At 68.1% G+C, this 17,911-nt stretch overlaps 1 protein-coding gene across 2 annotated transcripts; it reads right to left on the minus strand.

Annotated features, from left to right (window-relative positions):
* Positions 1-308: 308 nt before the first annotated feature.
* Positions 309-17,556, minus strand: PC (pyruvate carboxylase). Of its 2 annotated transcripts, none has more exons than XM_032094832.1 (21): positions 17,511-17,556; positions 15,817-15,943; positions 14,906-15,090; positions 13,813-13,978; positions 12,909-13,054; positions 11,828-11,945; positions 10,641-10,792; positions 10,350-10,468; positions 8,882-9,044; positions 7,907-8,089; positions 7,353-7,497; positions 7,023-7,112; positions 6,296-6,517; positions 5,442-5,598; positions 4,827-5,067; positions 4,231-4,480; positions 3,803-4,047; positions 3,335-3,514; positions 2,771-3,019; positions 1,107-1,247; positions 309-651 (listed from the first exon to the last, which is right to left on the minus strand). In XM_032094832.1, exons 2-21 carry the CDS (start codon positions 15,941-15,943, stop codon positions 403-405), a joined length of 3,528 nt encoding a protein of 1,175 aa, XP_031950723.1. In that variant the 5' UTR covers positions 17,511-17,556; the 3' UTR covers positions 309-402. The 2 variants fall into 2 exon arrangements, with proteins under 2 accessions (XP_031950723.1, XP_031950724.1); XM_032094833.1 differs by lacking the exon at positions 17,511-17,556 and adding an exon at positions 16,492-16,514.
* Between the last annotated feature and the right edge of the window lie 355 nt (positions 17,557-17,911).

Below are 17,911 nucleotides of genomic sequence, written 5' to 3' on the forward strand. Positions count from 1 at the left end.
GGGGTGAAATGCCCAAAAAAAGGGGGGGGACGACCCCAATTATTGGGTGTGTCCCCCCCCCAAATGGGTCGTACCAGCCAAGAGAGGGGTCCCCACTTAATGAGTGACCCCCCCCCCAAATTGGGGCCCCCCCAAAGCGGGACCCCCCATCACCCTGTGCCCCCCCTCTTCACGGGGGACCCCTTAATTAAGACCTGGCCCCCCACTAATTAAGATGTGCCCTCCCCCCCAATTAAGGCCTTGTTGTACCGCCCTGCCCCCACCAGGGGGCGCCACCCCACGGGAGGGGGGGGCTCTTAAAGGGGCCGCACCCCATTTCCGTGAGGCCCTTTCGGGGGAGGAGGGGGCGGAGAATTTCGGGGTTATTTGCGGGGAGTTTTGGGGGGAAAACCCCCGAAAAAACTACTCGATCACGGCGATGAGGTCGTCGCCCTCGAGGCTGAGCCCAGGGCGCACGTGGAGCTTGGTGACCTTGCCCCCCACGGGCGCCGTCACCACGGTCTCCATCTTCATGGCGCTGAGGACGCACAGCGGGTCCCCCTTGGCCACCGTCGCCCCCTCCTTGACCCGGACCTCCACCACCTCCCCCGGCATCGGGGCCCCCACCTGGCCCTTGGCCCCCTTGTCCGCCTTGGGGTGCACGTGCATCTCCTGGGGGGGTGGAAAGCGGGGCCTCAGCGGTCAGTTGGGTCACTCAGGTGTCACCTCGGGCCACCCCGTGTCCCCAAAGTTGCCCCAAACCTGACCCGAGTTGGTCAGAACTTCCCGTGCTCCCCAAAACCCCCCCCGAGTCCCCAAAGACCCTCCTGTGTCCCCTCCGATTTTTTCAGCCCCCCCAAGTCCCTTCCAGGCCCCTAAAACTCCTTCAGATCCCCCTAAAAGCTCCTCCAAGCCCCTCAAACTCCTTCAGGCACCCCCAAAACCCCCTCAGACCCCCCAAAACCCCCTCAGACCCCCCGAGAAGTCCCTTGCCCCAGGTTGGAGCTCAGTTGCCCACCGAGCCCCAACACCACCCCCCTCCATCACCCCCTTAAACCCCTCACAACCCCCCAAAATCACCTCAACCCCCCCCCGAGACCCTCCCAGAGCACCCCCCAAATGCCCACCTTGAGGGCCTGGGTGTCCCTGACCAGGATGGACCTCAGCTGCCCGTTGAGCTCGAAGAACACCTCGCGCTGCCCGGCCGCGTTCAGGTCCCCGAGCGCCAGCGCCTTGATGTGCAGCGTCTTGCCCCGCTCCAGCTCCACCTGGGCGTGAAACACGCGGAAACGACGTGCAAATGACATGCAAATGACATGCAAATGACGTGGAAACGATGTGCAAATGACATGTAAATGACGTGCAAATGACATGTAAATCACATGCGAATGACATGTAAGGGGTGTGTGAGGGGTTCCAGGTGTCCACAAGCCCCAGTCCCCTCCCAGTGCGCCCCAGTCCCTCCCAGTCCCTCCCAGCCTCCTCCCAGTGCTCCCCAGTGCCCCCCAGTCCCTCCCAGTCCATTCCAGCCTCCTCCCAGTGCCCCCCAATCCCCTCCCAGCCCCTCCCAGTGCCCTCAAATCCCTCCCAGTCCATTCCAGCCTCCTTCCAGTGCTCCCCAGTGCCCCCCAGTCCATTCCAGCCTCCTCCCAGTGCTCCCCAATCCCCTCCCAGCCCCTCCCAGTGCCCCCCAGTCCCTCCCAGTCCATCCCAGCCTCCTCCCAGTGCTCCCCAGTGCCCCCCAGTCCATTCCAGCCTCCTCCCAGTACCCCCCAATCCCCTCCCAGCCCCTCCCAGTGCTCCCCAGTCCCTCCCAGTCCATCCCAGCCTCCTCCCAGTGCTCCCCAGTGCCCCCCAGTCCATTCCAGCCTCCTCCCAGTACCCCCCAATCCCCTCCCGGCCCCTCCCAGTGCCCTCAAGTCCCTCCCAGTCCATCCAGCCTCCTCCCAGTGCTCCCCAGTGCCCCCCAGTCCATTCCAGCCTCCTCCCAGTACCCCCCAATCCCCTCCCAGCCCCTCCCAGTGCTCCCCAGTCCCTCCCAGTCCATCCCAGCCTCCTCCCAGTGCTCCCCAGTGCCCCCCAGTCCATTCCAGCCTCCTCCCAGTACCCCCCAATCCCCTCCCGGCCTCTCCCAGTGCCCTCAAGTCCCTCCCAGTCCATCCCAGCCTCCTCCCAGTGCTCCCCAGTGCCCCCCAGTCCATTCCAGCCTCCTCCCAGTACCCCCCAATCCCCTCCCAGCCCCTCCCAGTGCTCCCCAGTCCCTCCCAGTCCATCCCAGCCTCCTCCCAGTGCTCCCCAGTGCCCCCCAGTCCATTCCAGCCTCCTCCCAGTACCCCCCAATCCCCTCCCGGCCCCTCCCAGTGCCCTCAAGTCCCTCCCAGTCCATCCCAGCCTCCTCCCAGTGCTCCCCAGTGCCCCCCAGTCCATTCCAGCCTCCTCCCAGTACCCCCCAATCCCCTCCCAGCCCCTCCCAGTGCTCCCCAGTCCCTCCCAGTCCATCCCAGCCTCCTCCCAGTGCTCCCCAGTGCCCCCCAGTCCATTCCAGCCTCCTCCCAGTACCCCCCAATCCCCTCCCGGCCCCTCCCAGTGCCCTCAAGTCCCTCCCAGTCCATCCCAGCCTCCTCCCAGTGCTCCCCAGTGCCCCCCAGTCCATTCCAGCCTCCTCCCAGTACCCCCCAATCCCCTCCCAGCCCCTCCCAGTGCTCCCCAGTCCCTCCCAGTCCATCCCAGCCTCCTCCCAGTGCTCCCCAGTGCTCCCCAGTCCCTTCCCAGTGCGCCCCGGCGCCCCCACCTCGAACTCCTCGGCGATGGTGGGCCCCTCGAGGAACAGGCGGGTGCCCAGGCAGGCCACGGGCCCGAAGGTGGAGGTGAAGGTGCGGAACTCGTCGTAGACCTTGGGGTAGAGCGCGGCCGAGAGCAGCTCCTCGGGGCTGGGGGGGGCCCCGTGCCGCGCCCCCAGCTCCCGGCCCAGCGCCTCGAAGTCCAGCGGGGGCAGCGACGCCCCTGGGCGCCCCTCGACCCGCGGCAGGTCCTTCAGCACCTGGGGGGCACGGGGGGGCGTTGGCATGGCAACGCGGCGTTGGCGTGGCAACGGGATGGGGCGACAATCATTGGGATCCGTTGCTAGGCTCGGGTTGGTTGCCGTGGCAACCAGCACCAGCAGCCGTCTCGAGGGGTAATTGCCATGGCAACCGTCGTTGGGACTCGTCGCTAGGCTCGGGTGCCACGGCAACCAGCGATGGAGAGGGCGGCAGGGACCGCAGCATCCCGTTGCCGTGGCAACAGCGTCCAGTAAAGCCTCCCCAGTGCCCTCCCAGTGCCCTCCCAGTCCCTCCCAGTGCCCAGCGGGGCTCACCCGGGAGCGGAAGGGCTCGGGGAAGCCCCCCGGGGGGACCCCGATGTGCCCCTGCAGGAACTCCACGACGCTGACGGGGAAGGAGAGCTCGTCCGCCCGCGCCTCGACCTCCTCCCGGGACAGCCTGTTCTGCACCATGAACTGCGCCAGGTCCCCCACCACCTTCGAGGACGGCGTCACCTGCGGGGCCACCCAGGGGTCACCTCAGGGTCAGCTCTTGGGTCGTCTCAGGGGAAACACCTGGGGTCAACTTTTGGGGTCAGCTTGGGGTCAGCCCACGAGTCACCTCATGGGTCACCTCAACGGTCACCGCACGGGTCATCTCTTGCTGGCGGACCCACCCGTGGACACCACCCACCCCACAGAGATCATCCCACCCCGTGGGCGCCGTCTGTCCACGGACACCATCTCCTGAAGCCCCCCCACCCCACGAACATCACCCCCCTGCCCAGCCCAGGGCCACCCCACCTTGATGAGGTCCCCGAGCAGCTTGTTGGCCTCGGCGTAGGCCTTCTTGACCTCCTTGAACTTGTGGCCGAGCCCCATGGCGTGGGCCTGGAAGTGCAGGTTGGTGTACTGACCGCCCGGGATCTCGTTCTCGTAGACGTCGGCGTTGCCGGACTTCATGGTGGCCGTGCAGTCGAAGGCGGCGTAGAGGCCCCGCGCCGCCTCCCAGTACTCGCTGTACTCGAACACGCGCTCCAGGGAGATGCCTGGGGACAGCGGGCACACCGTGGGGACACCGCGGGGACACCGCGGGGACACCGTGGGGAGGGGGCGTCGGGAATGACCTCGTGGCCGTCGCGGCGCCTCCAGGACTGAGGTGGCGTCTCCGCCCTTGGTGGCCACTCAAACCCTTGGTGACCCCTCCAGGCCGCGTGTCCCCCCGTCCCTACCTGTGTCCAGGGGCGTCCCCCGGGCGCAGGCCACCACGGCGCCCATGCTGGGCTGGGAGGTCATGCCGGACATGGCGTCCACGGCCACGTCCACCACGTCGGCGCCGGCCTGGGCGGCCGCCAGCATGGAGGCCACGCCGGCGCCGGCCGTGTCGTGGGTGTGGACGTGCAGGGGCACCTCGGGGTGCTGCTCCCGCAGGGCCCCCACCAGCAGCCGCGCGGCCGCCGGCGTCAGCAGCCCCGCCATGTCCTGGGGAGGGGACACGGCGGTCACGGGGCACCCTCTGTGTCCCACCCCTGCTCCAGCCCCCAAATCCCCCCCCAGCACCCCCAAATCCTCCCTCCCATCCCTTCAAACCCCCCAAATCCCCATTCCCATCCCCCAAATTCCCCTCCCATTTTCCAAATCCCCCTCCCGGCTCCTCTCTGGACCCCCAAATCCCCCCCAGCACCCCCAAATCCTCCCTCCCATCCCTTCAAACCCCCCAAATCCCCATTCCCATCCCCCAAATTCCCCTCCTCTTTTCCGAATCCCCCTCCCAGCTCCTCTCTGGACCCCCAAATCCCCCCCAGGACCCCCCAAGCCCCACCCAGACCTTGATGCAGAGCACGTGGGTCCCTGCTGTCACCAGCTCCCGGGCCAGCCCCAGGTAGTACTGGAGGCTGTACTTGGTGCGCGAGGGGTTGGCCACGTCCCCGGTGTAGGACAGCGCGGCCTCCACCACGGCGCCGGCGTTGCCCGCGGCCTCCACGCCCAGCAGCAGGTTGGGCATGTAGTTGAGGGCATCGAACACGCGGAAGATGTCCATGCCGTTGGCCACGGCCACCTCGCAGAACCTGGGGACACGCGCAGCGCTCACGGTGGGGCACCTCGGGATGTCCCCAGGGGCCGTTTGGTGATGTGACGTGGCCTGGGGGCGGCCACTCGGGGTCCCTCGTGTCCCCAGTGTCCCCTGGCCCCCATCCCTCCGTGTCCCCGTATCTCCCAGTGTCCCCTGTCCTGTCACGTCCCCGTGTCCCCATCATCCCCCGTGCCCCCATCCCTCCACGTCCCCAGGTTCCCGTGCCCTCTGTGACCCCTACGTGTCCCCCGTGTCCCCGCTGTCCCCACATTCCCACGCCCCTCTGCCCCCCATGTGACCCCTCCACGTCCCCCACACCCCCCTGTGTCCCCAGGCCGCCCCCCGAGCCCCCGGCGCCCCGTCCCGCACCGGTGCACGACGTTGTCGGGGTAGTTGGTGTAGCCCACGGCGTTGGCGCCGCGCAGCAGCATCTGGAAGGGGATGTTGGGCACGAGGCGCCGCAGCTCCCGCAGCCGCTCCCAGGGACACTCGTGCAGGAAGCGCATGGCCACGTCGAAGGTGGCACCTGGGGACACGCCCGGCCCTCAGCCACGCCCCCCGCGGCCAGGCCACGCCCACCGCGGGACGGCCACGCCCCTTCGTTCAGGTCCCACCCTCACGTGCGTCTGCGCGAGCCCCGCCCACAAAGCCACACCCTAATAAGCCACGCCCAAACCTCACCCACTCAAGCCCCGCCCCCGCGCTGCTCACCCTCAGCCCCACCCATCAGCGCCCCGCCCCGCTAAGCCCCGCCCTGCTGAGCCCCGCCCCGCTGAGCCCCGCCCCACTGAGCCCCGCCCCGCTGAGCCCCACCCTGCTGAGCCCCACCCCGCTGAGCCCCGCCCCGCTGAGCCCCGCCCTGCTGAGCCCCGCCCCGCTGAGCCCCGCCCCGCTGAGCCCTGCCCCGCTGAGCCCCGCCCCACTGAGCCCCGCCCCGCTGAGCCCCGCCCTGCTGAGCCCCGCCCTGCTGAGCCCCGCCCTGTTGAGCCCCGCCCCACTGAGCCCTGCCCCGCTGAGCCCCGCCCCACTGAGCCCCGCCCTGTTAAGCCTCGCCCCACTAAGCCCCGCCCATTAAGCTCCGCCCCGCTAAGCCCCGCCCCGCTGAGCCCCACCCCACTAAGCCCCACCCCATTGAGCCCTGCCCCGCTGAGCCCCGCCCCGCTGAGCCCCGCCCCATTGAGCCCCGCCCCATTGAGCCCCGCCCCGCTAAGCCCCACCCTGACCTCCCCAGGTCTCCATGCTGCACAGGGGGCTGAGCGCATGGGCCACGAAGGGCGCGACGCGGGCGAGGTCGCGGGTGCGGACGCGGGTGGCCAGCAGGGACTGGTGCGCATCGCGGAAGGTGGTGTCGGTCAGCAGCAGCCCCCGGTGCCGCCGCAGCGCCCGCGCGAAGCCCCCGGGGCCCTCCCGCTGCAGCACCGCCCGCAGCCCCTCGGGGGGGTCACCTGCGGGCAGCGAAGGGGGCAGCAAAGGGGGCAGGGGTCAGCAAAGGGGGCAGCAAAGGGGACAGCAAAGCGGCAGGGTGGGGGGCAGGGGGATCAGTGAGGGGGGCTCAGGGTCAGGCAGGGGGTGACAGAGGGTGGCCCTCGGCGGCGGGTCGGGGGTGGCACATGCCCAAGGGCACGTCCTGCCAGGGACACCCAGGGGACACTCAGGGACACTCAGAGGATACCCAGGGGACACCCAGGGGATACTCAGGGACACCCAGGGACACTCAGGGGACACCCAGGGGACACCCAGGGGACACTCAGGGGACACCCAGGGGACACCCAGGGGACACTCAGGGACGCTCAGGGACGCTCAGGGGACACCCAGGGGACACTCAGGGACACCCAGGGGCACCCAGGGACACCCAGGGGATACCCAGGGACACTCAGGGACACCCAGGGGATACTCAGGGACACCCAGGGGACACTCAGGGACACCCAGGGCCGTGCCAGCCCCACTCACCCATGGGCACCGCGGGGGGGTTGGGCTCCACCAGCGCCGCCTTCGCCTTCACCGGGAGGGGGGTGCTGGGCCCGTTCACCATCACGTGACCTGGGGGGGGGGAGACACACGTGTGACAGGAGGGGTGACACAGCCCAGGGACCCCCCAAACACCCCCAGACCTTTTACAGCCCCCTCCAAACCCCCAAACCCTTCCCAGCCTCTTGCTGGCACCTCTACAACCCCGCCAGGACCTTTTAGAGCCGCCAGGACCCCCCGAAATCCCTCCCAGGCCACACTAAGGACCCTCGGGGGACCCCCCGAGCCCCCCCCGGGCCCCCCAGGCCTGACCCAGGTAGTGCAGCAGCTTCTGGGCGCGGTTCTGGCCCGGGCGCAGGTGGAAGAGCTCGGGGTTCTCGTCGATGAACTGGGTGTCGGCCGCGCCCGCCAGGAACTGCGGGTGGGCCAGGACGTTCTGCAGGAACGGGATGTTGGTCTGCAGGGACACAGAGGGGTCGGGGGGGCCCAGGGGACAACGAGACCCCCCCCCCAAAGCTTGGGCGGGGCGTGGGGGGCACCGCGACGCCCCAAACCTCGGGGTGGGGCACCAAGAGTGCCCCGAGTCTTCCTGCGGGGCAGCAGGACCACCCTAAACCCTCGTGTGATGCGTGAGGGATGTCAGGACCCCCCCCAAATTCCTCTGCAGGGCATGGTGGGGGGGGGGGGTCACCAAGACTCCTCCAAACCCCTCGTCCATCCCACAGAATCCCCCCCCCAAAAATCCCCCCAACCCCCTCACGGTGCCACCCCCCCAAATCCCCCATGGGTCACACAGGGCCCCCCTCAAATCCCCCAAAACCCCCCCAACTCCCTCCCCTGCCCCCTCCCAGTCCCCCCGGCCCCACCTTGACCCCTCGGATGCGGAACTCGGCCAGGGCCCGGCTCATCTTGGCTGCGGCCGCCGGCTGGTCCGGCCCGTGGGCCACCACCTTGACCAGCAGGGAGTCGTAGTGGGGCGAGATCAGAGCGCCCTGGAACGCCGAGGCCCCGTCCAGGCGGATCCCCATCCCCTCCCCGGAGCGGAACACCTGGAGAGACACCCCGAGATCCTACAGACACCCCCAAATCCTACAGACACCCCAAACCTCCATGGAAACACCTCCGGACACCCCGAGATCCTACAGACACCCCCAAACCCTACAGACACCCCAAACCTCCATGGAAACACCTCCGGACACCCCCAGATCCTACAGACACCCCCAAATCCTACAGACACCCCAAACCTCCATGGAAACACCTCCAGACATCCCAAACCCTAAAAACACCCCAAAACCCCATGGACGCCCCAAATCTATGGGCACACCAAGCTCCCATCCCCTCCCCGGAGCGAAGAGACCCCAAAATCCTTCAGACACCCCAAAATCCCATGGATGCACCTACGGATACCCCGGAACCTATGGACACCCCAAGCGAGGTCCCAAGGGGGGGTCCACGGGTGGGGGTCCCAAAGGGGGATCCCAAAGGGGGTCCCTGGCTTGGGGGTCCCAAAGGGGGATCCCAAAGGGGTTCCAAGGGGGGGGTCCCTGGGTTGAGGGTCCCGTAGGGAGTCCCTGGGGGTCCCAAGGGGGGGTCCACGGGTGGGGGTCCCAAGGGGAGATCCCAAAGGGGGTCCCTGGCTTGGGGGTCCCAAGGAGGGGTCCCATAGGGAGTCCCTGGGGGTCCCAAGGGGGGGTGCACGGGTGGGGGTCCCAAGGGGGGATCCCAAGGGGGGGTCCAAGGGGGGGTCCCTGGGTTGAGGGTCCCATAGGGAGTCCCTGGGGGTCCCGCGGGGTGTCCCTATCTCGGGGGTGCCCCGGGGGTGCCCCGGGGGGCGCGGGCACCTCGATGCGGCCGGTGTCGGGCTGGAAGCCGCGCGCGGGGTCCTCGGTGGTGACGCGGCACTGGATGGCGCAGCCGTTAACCCGGATCCGCTCCTGCTGCAGCCCCAGCTCCGGCAGCGAGCGCCCCGCGGCCACCTGGAGCTGCGCGTGCACCAGGTCCACACTGGGGACAGAGGGGTCACAGGGGTCAGGGGACAGAGGGGTGAGAGGGGACAGAGGGGACAGAGGGGACAGCGGGGACAGAGGGGACAGAGGGGACAGAGGGGACAGAGGGGTCAGCAGGGTCAGGGGACAGAGGGGACAGAGGGGACAGAGGGGACAGAGGGGACAGAGGGGTCAGCAGGGTCAGGGGACAGAGGGGTCACAGGGGTCAGAGGGGACAGAGGGGACAGCGGGGACAGAGGGGTCAGCAGGGTCAGGGGACAGAGGGGACAGAGGGGTCAGCAGGGTCAGGGGACAGAGGGGACAGAGGGGACAGAGGGGACAGAGGGGTCAGCAGGGTCAGGGGACAGAGGGGACAGAGGGGACAGAGGGGACAGAGGGGTCAGCAGGGTCAGGGGACAGAGGGGTCACAGGGGTCAGAGGGGACAGAGGGGACAGCGGGGACAGCAGGGCGAGAGGGGACAGAGGGGACAAAGGGGTCAGAGGGAACAGAGGTCAGGGATGGGGGACAGACGGGTCAGAGGAGACAGAGGGGTGAGAGGGGTCAAGGATGGGGGGATAGAGGGGACAGAGGGGACAGAGGGGTCAGGGATGGGGGACAGAGGGGTCAGCGGGGTGAGAGGGGACAGCGGGGTCAGAGGGGTCAGAGGGGTCAGTGGTCAGGGATGGGGGGACAATGGGGTCAGGGAACAGCGGGGACAGTGGGGTCAGAGGTCAGGGATGGAGGGTCAGAAGGGTCAGGGGTCAGGGATGGGAGAACAATGGGGTCAGGGGACAGAGGGGTCAGCAGGGTCAGAGGTCAGGGATGGGGTGACAGCAGGGGGACAGTGGGGACACAGGCGGTACAGGGGATATAGGGGACAGCGGTCAGGGACAGTGGGGACAGCGGGGTCATGGGGGGACTTTTGGGGACACGGGCTCACGGGGGGACGCGGGGTCAGGGAGGGACGTGGGGTCACAGGGGGTACAGGGGGGCACTGGGGTGTCTGAGTGACCAGGGCACCCCACACCCCTCCAGGGGCCCCGCTGTTTTGGGAGCCCCTCGGCGTTTTAGAGGGTGGCCGGCATTTTGGGGTTTTCCTGCTGTTTGCGGGGGTTTCCCTGGTGTTTTGGGGTTCTCCTGCTGTTTGGGGGGGTTCCCTGGTGTTTTGGGGGGGTTTCCCTGCTGTTTTGGGGTTTCCCTGGTGTTTGGGGGGGTTTCCCTGGTGTTTTGGGGTTTCCCTGGTGTTTGGGGGGGTTCCCTGGTGTTTTGGGGTTTCTCCAGCCGTTTTGGGGTTTCCCCAGCCGTTTCGGGGTCCCCGCTCACTCGGTGATCTCCTCGGTGACCGTGTGCTCCACCTGCAGCCGCGAGTTCACCTCGATGAAGAAATAATCCCCATTCTGGTCCACCAGGAACTCCACGGTGCCGGCATTCTCGTAGCCCACCTGCGACCCCAAACCCGCCCGTGAGGGGGGCCCCGGGCACCCCGAGCCCCCCCAGGACTCCTGGGTACCCCCCCCCCCCCCCAACTCCTGGGACCCCCATGGGGCTCTCGGGGTCCTCGCCAGCCCCAATTCCGGGGGTCCCCCCCGTTGTCCCCCCGGGTTTTGGGGTCACCTGCCGGGCCAGGCGCACGGCGTCGTCGGCCAGGCGGGCGCGGAGCTCGGGGGGCAGCCGGGCGGCCGGGGCGATCTCCACGACCTTCTGGTGCCGGCGCTGCACGGAGCAGTCCCGCTCGAAGAGGTGGACAACGTTCCCGTGAGAGTCACCTGGGGGAGCAGGGCGTCAGGGAACCCCAAAAACCCCCAAAAACGGACTGGGAACCCCAAAAAGGGAGCTGGGAACGCCAAAAAGGGAGCTGGACATCCCAAAAAGAGAGCTGGACACGGCAAAAAGGGACCTGGACATCCCAAAAAGGGAGCTGGACAGCCCAAAAAGGGACCTGGGAATGCCAAAAAATGATCTGGACACCCCAAAAAGGGAGCTGGGAACCCCAAAAAGGGAGCTGGGAACGCCAAAAAGGGACCTGGACACGCCAAAAAGGGAGCTGGGAACGCCAAAAAGGGAGCTGGACACCCCAAAAAGGGACCTGGACACCCCAAAAAAGGACCTGGACACCCCAAAAAGGGACCTGGACATCCCAAAAAGGGACCTGGGAACCCCAAAAAGGGACCCGGGAACACCAAAAAATGACCTGAACACGTCAAAAAGGGATCTGGACATCCCAAAAAGGGAGCTGGACACCACAAAAAGGGACCTGGGAACGCCAAAAAATGATCTGGACACCCCAAAAAGGGACCTGGACACCCCAAAAAGGGAGCTGGGAACCCCAAAAAGGGACCGGGGAACTCCAAAAAGGGACCTGGGAACCCCAAAAAAGGACCTGGGAATGCCAAAAAATGACCTGAACACGCCAAAAAGGGATCTGGACATCCCAAAAAGGGAGCTGGACACCACAAAAAGGGACCTGGGAACGCCAAAAAATGATCTGGACACCCCAAAAAGGGACCTGGACACCCCAAAAAGGGAGCTGGGAACCCCAAAAAGGGACCGGGGAACTCCAAAAAGGGACCTGGGAACCCCAAAAAAGGACCTGGGAATGCCAAAAAAGGACCTGGACACCCCAAAAAGGGACCCCTGGAAGGGTCCTGGGTGCCCAGGTATCCTAAAAGTCCCCAGAGACCTCCTGGAAGCCCCCAAGGACCTCCCAAAAAAGCCCCAAGGGCCCCTCCCAGCGTCCCAGGGACCCCCAAACCAGCCCGAGGACCCCCCCAAAAGAGTCCCGGGGCCCCCCCGGGCCGTACCCAGGATCTGGACCTCGATGTGCCGCGGGCGCTCGATGAATTTCTCCACGAACAGGTCCCCATTCCCGAAGGCGGCCAAAGCCTCCGAGGTGGCGCGGGAAAAGTTCTCCTCCAGCTCCTGCGGGACCCCGAAAGTGGCACCCCAAATCCCAGGGACCCCGAATCCCAGGGACCCCGAATCCCCTAGGGACCCCAAATCCCAGGGACCCCAAATCCCAGGGACCCCAAAACCCAGGGACCCCAAATCCCCCAGGGATCCCAAATCCCAGGGACCCCAAATCCCCCAGGGACCCCAAATCCCAGGGATCCCGAAACCCAGGGACCCCAAATCCCCCAGGGATCCCAAATCCCAGGAACACAAAATCCCAGGGATCTCGAATCCCAGGGATCCCGAAACCCAGGGATCCCAAATCCCAGGGATCCTAAATCCGGTGACCCTCAACTCCAGGATTTCTCCCCCTGCAGTCCCCTCCTCCCAAATCCAGGGACCTCAAATCTTGAGGATCCTCAAATCCAGGGATCCCAAACCCCAGGATATCCCCACCCCCCAAATCCACAGATCCCAAACCCAGGGCTCCCAAAATTCCTGGGTCTTCCCAAATCTGGGACTTCCCCCTCCGCCCCCCACCGCGTCACCCCAAACCCAAGCACCCCAAAACCCGGGGTGCCTCAAACCACGGGGTTCCCCCAAATCCAGAGTCCCCCCACCCCCACCCTGGGGTCCTCCAAAATCCAGGATTTGGGGTTCCTGGGATTTGGGATTGCTGGGGATTTGAGGTTACAGGGATTTGGGGTTCCGGGGATTTGGGGTTCCAGGGATTTGGGGTTCCTGGGGATTGGGATTGCTGGGGATTTGGGGTTCCTGGGGATTTGGGGTTCCAGGGATTTGGGGTTCCGGGGATTTGGTGTTCCTGGGGAATTTCAGTTCCCGGCCACGTGGGATTCTGGGGATTTGGCGTTCCGGGGGATTTAGGATTTCGGGGGATTTGGGGTTGCAAGGATTTGGGTTCCTGGTGGATTTTGTGTTCCTGGGCACCGGAACTCCAGGGGATTTGGGGTTCCGGGGATTTGGGCTCCGTACCTGGGGGGCCCGGACCACCCTCATGCCGCGGCCGCCGCCGCCGTGGGCGGCTTTGAGGATCACGGGGAAGCCGACGCGGGCGGCGAATTCCTGAGCCTCGGCCAGCGCTGACACCGGCGATGGCGTCCCCGGCACCACCGGCACCCCTGGGGGGCACGGGGGGCTCAGCGCCGACACCGAGACCCCAGAAATCCCCCTGAGACCCCCAGAAATCCCCCCCGAGAGCCCAGAAATCGCCCTGAGACCCCCACAAATCCCCCAGAAATCGCCCTGAGACCCCCAGAAATCCCCCCGAGACCCCAGAAATCCCCCTGAGACCCCCAGAAATGCCCCCGAGACCCCCGAAATCCCCGAGACCCCCAGAAATCCCCCTGAGACCCCAGAAATCGCCCAGAAATCCCCGAGACCCCCAGAAATCCCCCAGAAATCCCCCCGAGACCCCAGAAATCCCCCAGAAATCCCCCTGAGACCCCCAGAAATCCCCTGAGACCCCAGAAATCCCCCCGAGACCCCAGAAATCGCCCTGAGACCCCCAGAAATCCCCCAGAAATCCCCCTGAGACCCCCAGAAATCCCCCAGAAATTCCCCTGAGACCCCTAGAAATCCCCCAGAAATCCCCCCGAGACCCCCAGAAATCCCCCAGAACCCACACAGAACCTCAACACGCCCCCTGGAACCCCCAAACTCCCTCACAGATCCCCCTCCCCGCCCCCCGGCATCCCCAAATCCCACAAAGCCCCCCCAGGAACCCCCAAACTCCCTCTCCAAAACCCCAACCCCCCCCCCCCATAACCCCTCCAATCCCTCCATACCCCATCCCAACCCCCCCAAAACTCCCCCCCAGCCACCCCCATATCCCCCAACCCCCCCTTGGAGCCCCCCCGGAGCCCCCCGGGACCCCCACCCGCGGCGATGGCGATGGCCCGAGCCTCCACTTTGTCCCCCATCTTGCGGACGACGTCCGGGGGGGGTCCCACGAACCGGACCCCGGCGTCCAGGCAGGCCTGGGCGAAGTCGGCGCGCTCGGACAGGAACCCGTAGCCGGGGTGGATGGCGTCCACCTCGTTCTCCTGGGGGGCACGGGGGGGTCACGGGGCCACCCTGGCACCCCCAGACCGCCCCCACAGGGACACGGGGGCGGGGGGGTCACGGGACACCCCCAGTGTCCCCTCCCAGCGTCCCCAAGTGCGGCCCCGTCCCCGGTATCGCCCTCGCCACGTCCCAGCCGTGTGCCCAGGTGTGCCCAGGTGTGCCCAGGTGTGCCCAATGTCCCCAGGTGTGCCCAGGTGTCCCCGGGTGTGCCCAGGTGTCCCCAATGTCCCCAGGTGTGCCCAGGTGTCCCCGGGTGTGCCCAGGTGTCCCCAATGTCCCCAGGTGTGCCCAGGTGTCCCCGGGTGTGCCCAGGTATCCCCAATGTCCCCAGGTGTGCCCAGGTGTGCCCAGGTGTGCCCAATGTCCCCAGGTGTGCCCAGGTGTGCCCAGGTGTGCCCAGGTATCCCCAATGTCCCCAGGTGTGCCCAGGTGTGCCCAGGTGTGCCCAATGTCCCCAGGTGTGCCCAGGTGTGCCCAATGTCCCAAGGTGTGCCCAGGTGTCCCCGGGTGTCCCCAGGTGTCCCCAATGTCCCCAGGTGTCCCCGGGTGTCCCCAGGTGTCCCCAATGTCCCCAGGTGTCCCCAGTGTCCCCAGGTGTCCCCAATGTCCCCAGGTGTCCCCGGGTGTGCCCAGTGTCCCCAGGTGTCCCCAGGTGTGCCCAGGTGTCCCCAATGTCCCCAGGTGTGCCCACGTGTCCCCGGGTGTGCCCAGTGTCCCCAGGTGTCCCCAATGTCCCCAGGTGTCCCCGGGTGTGCCCAGTGTCCCCAGGTGTCCCCAATGTCCCCAGGTGTCCCCGGGTGTGCCCAGTGTCCCCAGGTGTCCCCAGGTGTGCCCAGGTGTGCCCAATGTCCCCAGGTGTGCCCAGGTGTCCCCAATGTCCCCCGGTGTCCCCGGTGTCCCCAGACCTGCGCCACGCGGATGATGTCGGGGATGTGCAGGTAGGCCTGCACGGGGGGCAGCCCCCGCCCCACCAGGTACGCCTCGTCCGCCTTCTGCCGGTGCATCTGCCCCGTGTCCTGCTCCGAGTACACGGCCACCGTGCGGATCCCCAGCTCCGTGCACGCCCGGAACACCCGGATGGCGATCTCACCTGGGCACACCGGGACAGCTGGGGACAGCTGAGGACAGCTCGGGGACACAGGGATGGCTCGGGGACATGGGGACAGCTCGGGGACACGTGGACAGCTCGGGGACACAGGGACAGCTTGGGGACATGGGGAGAGCTCAGGGACAGAGGGACAGCTCGGGGACACGGGGAGAGCTCGGGGACAGTTCAGGGACAGCTCGAGGACACAGGGACAGTTGGGGACACGGGGACAGCTCGGGGACACGTGGACAGCTCAGGGACAGAGGGACAGCCGGGGACACGTGGACAGCTTGGGGACACAGGGACAACTGGGGACATGGGGAGAGCTTGGGGACAGTTCAGGGACAGCTCAGGGACACGGGGACACCCCAGGGACACGGGGACAGCTGGGGACAGCTCAGGGCCAGCTCAGGGACAGCTGGGGACATGGGGACAGCCAGGGACACCCTGGGGACACAGGGACAGCTGGGGACAGCTCAGGGACATGGGGACACCCTGGGGACACGGGGCCAGCTCAGGGACACCCCGGGGACACCCTGGGGACGCCCCGGGGACGCCCGGCTGGCGACGTCACCTGGGGGCCACGGGCGGGGGGGAGGGGATCAAAGGGACATGGGGGGGTCCCAGAGGACACGGGGGGCTCAGGGAGGTTCCCGGGGGGCGTTGGGGGGGGTCCCAGGGGTCTGGGGGGGTCAGAGGGGGCTCAGCCCCCCCGGGCCGGCCGCTCACCCCGGTTGGCCACCAGGACCTTGCGCAGGGGCCGGTAGCTGACGGGGCGGGCGGGCCCGGGGGGGCCCCGGAGCAGCCGCAGCCCCAGGAGGGCGCGGCCCCCGCGGGGGCGGCACAGCTGGAACATCTGGGGGGGGAAGAAAGGAAAGGGGGGGTCAGCGCAGCCCCCGACGCCCCCCCCCCCCCCCACCGGTGCAGAAGCCCCCTCCCCCCCCGCTCCCCTTTGCCCCAGTGACCTTTGACCCCTCCCGTGACCAAAAAACACCAAAAAGCACCTGGGCCCCCCCCTCCCCCACCCCCCGCTCCCCTCTGCCCCAGTGACCTTTGACCCCCGCGCTTTGATCTCCCCAAACCCCCCTCGCACGGGGGTCTCCCCCCCCCCCCAAAAGGACCCTCCTTGCACAGCCACCCCTCCCCCCCCCCAAACCCCCCTCGCACGGGGATTTTTGCACAAGGCCCCCCCCAGGGCCCCCCCCTTGCACACTCAGGGTCCCGCCCGGGCCTGTCCCCCTTGCACAACCCCCCCCTTGCACAATCGCCTCTTGCACGAGCCCCCCCCCCCAACCCTCCCCAGGACCCCCTGGCACCAACCCCCCCCTCCCCTCCCCTTCGCACGACCCCAGCTCCTTCCCGACCCCCCCCCCAGAGCCCCCCAGAGCCCCCCAGCCCCGGTACCGTCCCCTCGCTGTCCCCGGCTGTGTCCTGGCTGTGTCCTGGCCCCTCTGCTGTCCCCTCTCTCCTGTCCCTCCTCTCCTGTCCCTCTCTCTCCTGTCCCCCCTCTGCTGTCCACTCTCTCCTGCCCCTCTCTTCTCTCCCCTCTCCTCTCCCCTCTCCTCTCTCCTGTCCCCCCCCTCCTGTCCCCCCTCTCTCCTGTCCCTCTCTCTGCTCCCCTCTCCTGTCCCCTCTCTCTCCTGTCCCCTCTCTCTCCTGTCCCCTCTCTCTCCTGTCCCCCCTCTCTCCTCTCCCCTCTCTCCTGTCCCCCCTCTCTTCTCTCCCCTCTCCTGTCCCCCCTCTCTCCTGTCCCCCCTCTCTCCCGTCCCCTCTCTCCGGAGCCCCTCGCCGGCTCCGGCTCCCCCCGGGCTCCCCCCGCCCCCGCCCGCAGCCCCCGCCCCCGTTGCCCCCCCCCCCCCCCCCCGGTGAATCATTGACCGGGGGGCAAAGTCCGCCCGGCCCCGGGGGGCACCGGGGAGCACCGGGGGGCACCGGGGGGCGCGGGGACGCTGCGGGGTCGCTCCGGGGGTCGCTCCGCTGCTGCGCGGCCCCGCACCGGGAGCACCGGTCCGCGCTGGGGCTGCAGGGGCTCCATGGGGGGCTACAGGAGGGGCCGGCCCGGGGGTCCCAGACCCTACGGGGGGCTCCCGGGGGGGTCATGCAGAGGGGTCCCGGGCCCCACAGGGGGCTCTACGGGGGGTCCCAGGCCCCACAGGGGGTTTTACAGGGGGTCCCGGGCCCCGTAGGGGATCTAAGGACCGGCGGAGGGTCTCAGGCGCTATAGGGGATCCTATAGGGGGTCCCGGGCGCCATAGGGGGGTCCCGGACCCCGGTGGGGGGGGGGCACGGGCGGCCCGGGGGTCGCGAGGGTCGCAGCCCCCACAGCGGGCGGGCAGCCCTCGGGGGGCGGGAGGTGCCCTCTGTCGAGGGGGGCCATGTCGCGACAGTCGGGCGATACCGGAGGTCACGTGGTGCCCACTCACCGCTCCGCGAGCGCCGCTTCCCCCGCGTCCCGGCGGCCCCGCTGGCCCCGCCCCCCGCCCCCCATTGGCCGCCCGCCAGAGGCTCCGCCCACTCCCCGCGGAGGCCCCGCCCCTTTTCCGAAACGAGGCGCTTCATTGGTCCGCCCGCTTCCGCCCACGCATCGCTATTGGCTCATTTAAATGTCGCTCATTGCTGAGGCCCCGCCCCTCCCGTCCCGCAGCTAGGGGCGTGGTTTAGTGACGTCACAGCCGCTCCTCCCGCCGCCATTGGCCGCTCGGCGGGCGCTGACGGGGCGGGGGCGGAGCCGGGGGGGGGCGGGGTCGGGTGATCTCACGTGATTGGCCCAGGCCCCGCCCTTCCCGGAAGTGCGGTCCTCCCGCCCAGCAGGGGGCGCGCTTTG

This window comes from Corvus moneduloides, chromosome 34, assembly GCF_009650955.1.
Source record: "Corvus moneduloides isolate bCorMon1 chromosome 34, bCorMon1.pri, whole genome shotgun sequence".
NCBI classification, from domain to species: domain Eukaryota; kingdom Metazoa; phylum Chordata; class Aves; order Passeriformes; family Corvidae; genus Corvus; species Corvus moneduloides.